Source organism: Nanorana parkeri, unplaced genomic scaffold, assembly GCF_000935625.1.
Source record: "Nanorana parkeri isolate BGI_ZX_2015 unplaced genomic scaffold, ASM93562v1 scaffold214, whole genome shotgun sequence".
NCBI lineage: Eukaryota > Metazoa > Chordata > Amphibia > Anura > Dicroglossidae > Nanorana > Nanorana parkeri.
Window position 1 is genome coordinate 1371066 of NW_017306482.1, and position 8710 is coordinate 1379775.

Genomic DNA, 8710 nt, shown 5'->3' on the forward strand with positions numbered 1-8710 from the left:
CCCTTCATCAGGATCAGAGTAGACGAGTCTGGGCCTGATGAAGGGGACCCTGTACGGCCCCGAAAGCACTTGATATTCTGAGTGACATCTATCAATAAATGGATTTGCACTGACTTAGATTCTGTCAAGCTGGTGTGCTGATGACGTCTTTATTCAAAGTTATTATGTCACCTGGTCCCTGGTTCAGAAGTGCTCCTCATTAGCCAGCATGGTCATGTGACTGTGTTGGCCAATGAGTGCTCGCCATTTGCAAGCATTATGAGCATTGCGTACTGTGGGGCTGCGATGTCCGCTGTAAGGATAGCTACAGTACCTGGTGGGGACTTCAGACATTTCAGCGGGGGCCGGGGAAGGTGGTGGGGGGCTGTCAGTAAGTTAAAGTATAATTAATACCTCCGGGTTTTTTTGCATGTATCTATTGCTAGCAAGCAGTAGATGTATGCAAAAACATTCAAACAAAAAACGTACCTGCAGCCACAAAGGATCATGGGGTGGGCGCATGCGCAGTAGAGATCTTTGGCCGGGAGAAGTGGAGGGACACAGGGTATGTCAATGCAGGCAGCCCGGCAGCGTGCATGTGCACAGACACCATGTGACACAGAAGACACAGCAGTCAGCGCTGGATCAGAGACCGGCACCAGCGCTGGAGGGACTCCTGAAAACTACAGGACAGAAGAAGGTGATCAGATCAAGAGGCTTCATTTCAGGTAAGTCCTTACACCAGCATGGGGGGGGGGAGAAAATGAGTCTTTGTCACTTTAAGTCTCTTATGCTCCTTGCCACTGTGCAAATTGTGACTGTTGTAAAGTCCAAACAATACACGCTCAATGCTCCAGCCTCTCCAGCCTCACATGGGTACACTCAACTGGTGATGGGGCCTTCAGCCAGCCAGCCAGCACTGCACCATGAGAAGTAGGTGTCATGGTTTTCCATCACTGGAAGTACTGGGTATTTTACATGGTCGGGCAGCAGTCAGTCGGCATGGAAGCCAGTGCGTCTCTTGTGGAACCACGTTTTCATATAGCAATTCTTTCTGCTGTAAAATGTCACTTCCTGTCTCAAGGCAGAACAGGAAGTGAGATGTGATCTCTCCAGGACAAGTGTCCCCATTGGAAGATCTCCCTCTGGTATTCTCCCCAGCAGGGACACAGCAATGAAAGGCTGACAAAGGTCAGAGAGAGTCTCTTTATTGGTGTCATTCCTTGTAGGAATGTTATTTGCGGTAGGATTGAAGCTGTATCTCCCTGTGAATTTCTCTATCAGGAGTCTCCTCAGCGGGATGGATATTGATCTTGGGCCCATGGATCTCACAGATTGGGACCACAGACTTCCCCCGGCGGCTTCCAAAAAGGTGGTAGAAAATCTGCCAAAAGTCACGGTGACAGCGAAGCAGGCAGGTAAGACGCAGACTTCTCTTCAAAGAGCACCTGTCACTGGAACACAATTATCGATCTTTCTGATGAATTCACTACTGCTAAGAACGGAGGCAATCAAATGGGATCCTTGAATGACTGCGACAGTTCCAGAGGTAATTGTGTGTAATGCATGGATAGGTGTCTCCTAAAGTGTACCTGTCATGTACAAACTCCGGAGGCAGCCAGTTTGTGGACTGGCCAGCGTGCTGCTGGCCAGGAAGACCTCGTATTAAAATTGTTTTGGCTCTTAAAGCCAATCTCCGGCCTTCCCTTCAGTCTTATATCTGACCTTCGGCCTTCCCTTCACTCTTGCACAGTTGTACCGTGTCCTCTCCTGGACTGATATGGCTTTCTCTGATTTCACTGCACACTGCGAGCTTCTCACAATGTGCATTAGAAGCTGCAGCAAGTCAGAGCCCGCCTCATTTCCTGGCTGGAGGACATCCAGCAACAATTAGGTCTTTCCTCCCCAAACTTACTGTCTGTGCCCCACCCGTTTCATTCATTGGATTTCAGGTCTTTCAACCATGGCGGCTCAGCATCACATGTGGGGGTTACCTGCATGCCAATACAGTCTGCCTAGGAATGCCCACTCCTCCAGACTGACATCCAACTATCAAACCATTTTCATATTTGCATAACTCTTCCCAAGAGCCAGCCCACTGATTGCATCAGGGCTGAGAGCTCTTGGGAGGTGAACTGAGGCAGGGTGCTGTGATGTGCAGCACCCTGCTAGCTCCTCCCACCAGTCATGATCTGCCTGCATTGCATAAGGAAGCACAGACACCCAATGATGATGTCACTGAGTCTAAAAAAAAAAAAAGGCATGTCATGAAAATGGAGACATTTTATTTACAAATTTCCAAATATAAGCTGGTTCAACATCAGCTTTAAGTATAAAATAGCCACCTATGTTGTGTATCAGTGACAGGTGCACTTTAAAGAAACCAAGGTAAAAATCAGAAGGAAAACATGAGTCCTATAATCTTCATGTCACTTACAGACGCTGCCCTCAAATGTCCAGTGTGCTTGTTAGAGTTCGAGGAGGGTGAGACAGTGCGACAGCTACCTTGTGAACACCTCTTTCATTCAGCCTGCATCCTGCCATGGCTAGGAAAGGTAAGAGAACCTGTCACCTTGTATGTGGATCGTAGGGATATACAGATGTTATCGTAGTGCTGACTCGTTCCCTTCTCTCTACAGACTAACTCCTGCCCCCTGTGCAGAGATGAGCTACCCACTGACAGCCCGAACTACGAGGAGTACAAACAGGAAAAGGTAACGGATCCCCCCAGTCCACGAAGATATTGGACATTAGATGCTGTGTGTCAGCTACCTTGTAATATATTCTTCTTAAAGGAGAACTCCATCCAAAGCTTTTTTCTTTCTTGTTTTAAATGGAGCAAAAACTCTTCAAATATTTTACAGGAGCGCCAGACCAAATGGTGGGAGAGCCCAAGTAGCTTTAAAGAAGAACTCTGGGCAAATAAAATGACACTAAACTCCGGAGTCAAATCATAAAAATAAATTCAAGTACCTGAACTAATAACAAAAACGTATCTTATTTGTGTATCACGCGGCTGTAGATCCTCAAATCATCTCTGAATTGGTGCCGACACTGTCCTTCCTTCTGGAGGGGGGCCACTTTTGTTCCCCATGTTCCCTGTGTGTGGTAAAGTAGTCCCCGCTCCGAGCTCACTCCTGTGATGGATTACAATATCACCAGTGGCAGAACAATCACCATTGGGGCCCGGGGCACGGGGGGGCCCGGCCAGGACATCCCCCTGATGCCGTACGGGTCGCTATGGCATCTCAGGCTGCTGGCTGTCACTGAAGGCTGTGAGAAGAATGCGCCGCTGTTCACATCACTGACAACCTGTCAGTTATGTGTGTAGCGGCGCGTTCCTCCTCACAGCCGCTGCCGAGTCAGTGACAGCCAGCAGCTGCGACGGAGGAGGCGGGGCCCACCAGCGACTGCGGAGGAGGAGGAGGCAGACAGTGGATCGGGGCTGACAGGTAAGGGGGTTTGACCGGCCCACCTGAGACCCTGCAGAGCCCACCATATAGAGTCTATGGTGGGCTCTGCAGGGTCACTCTCAGGTGAGCTATTTGGGATATCAGGATATATATATATATATATTCAGGGTATATATTGGGTGTAACTAGAAATCACAGGGCCCCATACAAAATTTTGCTCTGCGGCCCTGTGACTTCTAGTTACGCCCCTGAATCTCAGGTTTAGGTTACTACTTTGTACTGAGATTGTAGTCCATCACAGGAGTGAGCTTGGAGTGGTGACTTCTTTACAACACACACAGGGACCATGGGGAACAAAAGTAGCCCCTCTCCAGAAGGAAGCACAGTGTCAGCACCAGTTCAGAGATGATTTGAGGATCCCCAGCCGAGTGATACACAAATAAGAGACATTTATGGTAATAGTTGAGGTGCTTGAATATCATTTTAAGATTTGACTCCTGAGTTTAGTGTCACTTTAATCTACCCCCGCTGTGCACAGGTTAGGTGCTCGTTTTGTGTAGGGACCTAAATTAACTCACCTGAACCACAATACCAGCTGACTGCTAGACCAGTTCCTGCAGCCTGTCTTCTCCTCCGCTCCAGCAATGGAATCTCCCTACACTGTATAGAATGTGATGGCTCGCATGTCCTTGGACCACTGGAGCAGAGGGGGAGCGAGGCTGCAAGGTCTGGACTTTCAGGCAGCCGGGATCCTGATTTGGGTGGGTATAACTTTATTTTAGCTCCCTAGACTTAATGAGCACTTAACCCTTGCCGTGCGGAAGCAGCCCCATTTTATTTGCTCAGAGTTCTTTTTAATGATTTGTCATATGATTGCATAAAACAGGTCACGCTGCCTCACTAACTCTGCAGATATTTCATACATCAGTCATTGCATTGTAATGTATTCTGGTACTTCTAATGCTTTGAGTCCATTAATCATTCACCTCATAGTTCCAGCCGATGTGTGGCAACGAAACTGTCACAGGTCGGCTCAATAGATCGGGAAGTGAGGGAACACATACCGTCGCTCGCTCACTTCTCGATCATCTCTCTGCAGAGAGCCGTTACTGTCACTCACGGCTCCCTGCAGGGATTACCCCCTCCTCCAGCGCTGACTGGCGGAACGGACGGGGGAGGGGGGCGGGTACAGCTGGTTCTGCCTTTAGATGGGCAGAGCCAGCTGTCACTCATGCAGCTGGGTGGATCTTGACAGTAATGTCGGGATCCGTCCCGGCTGCGGTCGCTCTCAGTATAACCGCAAGCTGTAGCTGGCTATATACTGAGCTTTGGGGTCACGGGAGAACGGTGGTATATGTCCTCCTGTGACCCTTAAGAGAACTATGGGGAAAACTTACCCCATAGTTCTCTTTCTCATCAATGGTGCTTCTGCTGTGTTTTTACATTTGGGGTCCCTTCCTGGGTACAGACTGAAGGGGATCCTCGCTTAACATGATGAGCAGCCTCAGCGGAGCCAGTGAGCTTGTTGAATAATTGTTTTTTATTGAGCTCAATCCCGCAGCACAACAGCGTGAATCGACTCTACGCTTTGTTCCATTTTATTATCTCACTCCTTTATGTCTTCCAGGCAAGGAGGAAGCAGAAGGAACACAGGCTAGAGTATCTGCACGACGCCATGTATACATGACCCAGGCGTCTCCATGGGATCCCATTGGCACACTTACACGCAGTCTGAGCCCCCAGCTGGAACACGCTGCATTACATGTACAGCCTGCATAGCAGTCCAGTCACCAGTCCTGAAAGAGGCATATTGGTTTTATACGTGGAGTGTTTTTTTAATTTTATGTTTCTTCTCTGTTTTATGGTATTACAAGATTCTGTGACATCAGACTTAGCTTAGTTGTATGATCACCTGCATCCAGTGGAAGGAGCCCACTTGTGGCCTGAATACGTGGCACTTATAAATGTCACATTACTGCTAAGAATGCATATTGAATTGTTAACAATTACAGCTGAATGGATGGAGTATAGTAGACAGACATTGCCGCCCGTCCTTTACTAGAGCTTCACATGCTCAATGACTGCAGTGTCACTTTCTTCTAGGACAGTGGTGGCGAACCTTGGCACTCCAGCTGTGCCAAAACTACATATCCCAACATGCATCTGCCTCTGGGAGTTGTGTCTGTCAGAGCCTTGCAATGCCTCATGGGACTTGTAGTTCCAAAACAGCTGGAGTGCCAAGGTTGGCCATCACTGTTCTAGGATGTTAGGACCGTCTGGGCTTTATATAATGGCTAACCAGAAGTGTATTCCCCGGTTGTGACTTCAGTCCATCTGTCCTCCATGCTGTCAGTAGTCTTCCTGGCAGATCCTGAAGACACAACAGTCCATAATAATATTGCTGCAATACATAGGCCAGGGCTGGACAAATCCCAGGAGCAAGGCAGCCAATGCTCCTTAAAAATGACAGATGGTGTCTAACTTTGAGGTTCTCTCAGGGGTCTCAAACCTCCGGCCCTCCAGCTGTGGTAAAACTACAAATCCCATGATGCATCTCTCTTCGGGAGTCATGTCTGTGGCTGTGAGAATCTTGCAATGCCTCATGGGATTTGTAGTTCCACCACAGCTGGAGGGCCGGAGGTTTGAGACCACAGCTCGAGATGTTGACAATGGAGCCGGTTCCTAAGAATAATAATAATCCTGCCGGCTCCCGGATTGGACAAACTGTGATTAGATGATAGGCCTGCATGAGCGGGGTGAGTATAAGGGGGGGTGACCGTCGCAAAGACGGTTCTCAAGCAATGACTCTCTAATTGTGAATGGATATGCACATACAGTCATGGCCAAAAATATTGGCACCCCTGCATTTCTGTCGGATCATTATAATGCACCACTTCGCGCAGACAATTGTTGCAATGACAAATGTTTCGGCATTCTCATGTTTATTTCTTTTGTTTGTATTGGTATGACACACAAAAGCGGGGGAAAAAAAGCAAAATCTGACACATTCCACGCAAAACTCCAAAAATGGACTGGACAAAATGATTGGCACCCTCAATTAATAGTTGGTAGCGCAGCCCTTGGGAATAATAACTGAAATGAATGGCTTCCTGTAACCATCAATGAGTTTCTTACACCTCTCTACAGGGATTATGGAGCGCTCTTCTCTCGCCAACTGCTCCGGGTCTCTCTGATTGGAAGGTTCCGTTTCCCAACTGCTGTTCTGAGATCTCTCCACAGGCGCTCTTTGGGGTTCAGATCTGGACTCATTGCTGGCCAGTCCAGTACTCTCCAGCGCTTTGTCTGAAACCGTTTCTGTGTGCTTTGGGTCGTTGTCCTGCTGTAAGACCCAGGACCTCTGACGGAGACCCAACTTTCTGTCACTGGGCCTTACATTGCACCCCACAATTCTTTGGTAGTCTTCAGATGTCATAAGGCCGTGCACACAGCCAAGACATCCAGTGCCTGAAGCAGCAAAACATCAGTGAACCTCCTCCATGTGCCCGTAGGGATTGTATTCTTTTCATTTCTGTTTCTGAAAACAGCAGAATGATGAGCTGCACCAAACAGGCTGTCATTGCGTGTCATACCAATACAAACACAAGAAATAAACATGAGAATACCGAAACATTTGTCATTGCAACAATTGTCTGCGCAAAGTGGTGCGTTATCTGACAAATGCAGGGGTGCCAATATTTTTGGCCATGACTGTATATGTTACTGTGCTTTGAGTTAACATGTTATCACAAGCACAAAGGTGTGAATCCAGCACAATAACATACACTTTCATCAATGCACTCTACGGCCAATGTACATGTGCAATCATATGCTGTACACTTGCGTCAATGGGCTCCACGTCCAATGCACATGTGCAATCATATGCTGTACACTTGCATCAATGGGCTCCACGGCCAATGTATGTGTGCAATCATATGCTGTACAGGCAGTCCCCGGGTTACGTACAAGATAGGGACTGTAGGTTTTTTAAGTTGAATTTGTATGTAAGTGGGAACAGGTACATTTTTTTAAGTGTAACTCCAGCCCAATGTTTTGTTTTTAGTTTTGGATAGCATACGGAAGGGTTACCCCCTGTAATGTTTGTTTCGCTGTGTGTGCCCCTGTTCAGAAGATTTCACCTCACTTCCTGTGGATTTTGAAAATGTTGGGTTGCCGTGGAAACAAGGATTGGTGCTAAAGCTTCAGTGTAGAGATCTTTTTCCCATGATAACTCTTACAGGAGTGAATTTCCCTTGCTAGGGGTAGATTTCCTTTCACTTCCTGTTGTCTCAAGGACAGGAAGTGAGATCAAATCTTTCTAATGAGGATACAGACAGCAGTAAAACCTCACAGTGACCCGGAAGAAGAGGCGGGCACCCCTAATCTGCATGTCTAACAAGAGCCAACTTCCTGTAATGTGCGCACAGTACTACGAACCAGACCCAAAAAGGCGGGCAGTCCTCGTCAGCACGAGCGCGGGAGCATTACAACTACCCCTGCTGTACAGTAATAGCCCCCGTTTGTAAGTAGTAGTCGGATGTAAGTCGGATGTATGTAACTCAGGGACTGCCTGTTCACTTGCATCAATGGGCTCCACGGTCAATGTATCTGTGCAATCATATACACTTGCGTCTGCTGGACCACTGCGTCAGTCAGATCACAAGATGGCTTCTATTACTGTGTGCAGGTGATACACTATAATGTTCAACGGAACCAATTCCAAGACCTTTCAGATGATCATTTTATAGAGACAGACACATCGATCAGCAATAAAACTGTATATGGCCTTCAGAGTTTTGTCATGTGTGCTTGACGTTTGTTCTCAATAGCTGTCTATATCACAGTACCCCGGGGGCGAAAGGAAGACAAAAGTTCCCCATCTGAAGAAGAACAATGAAAACATTTACCATGCAGTCTTGGTGCCAGATACCACAGCACACCTTCAGAGGTCCAGTGGAGTCCATGTCTTGGCGTGTGAGGAAAAGGGGGACCTACTCAATATTAGGCAGGTGGTCATAATGTTATGGCTGATCGGTATACATTGCAAGAGAACGACAGACGAGGAAATACAGTCATGTGGAAAAGTAAGTACATCCCATGTAGATTGTTGACCTTTTCCCTCATCTATGAACAGGCAAACTTTGGAATCTCCTTTACACAATGCCTATAGATAAAGGTGATGGAGATGAGCGCAGGACACATACAACCGATGTGTTGTACTCACCCCTTCTAATCCAAATGTAATAAGAAATGTTAAAAAGGCAGACCGTAATAAAGACACGAGAACAACCACCTCGATCTGTACACACAGTATGAATACA

The 8710-nt window shown here is 47.4% G+C and overlaps 1 protein-coding gene across 1 annotated transcript in view; it reads left to right on the forward strand.

The window, feature by feature from the left end:
- RNF181 (ring finger protein 181) overlaps positions 1–5232 on the forward strand; it is a 10473-nt gene extending 5241 nt beyond the window's left edge. Inside the window, exons 3-6 of the mRNA XM_018555814.1 lie at positions 1264–1397; positions 2419–2534; positions 2619–2693; positions 5020–5232. Of these exons, the coding sequence (XP_018411316.1) occupies positions 1264–1397; positions 2419–2534; positions 2619–2693; positions 5020–5079 (385 nt within the window). The 3' untranslated portion in view covers positions 5080–5232. The remainder of the gene's footprint in view (positions 1–1263; positions 1398–2418; positions 2535–2618; positions 2694–5019) is intronic.
- Positions 5233–8710: the final 3478 nt, after the last annotated feature.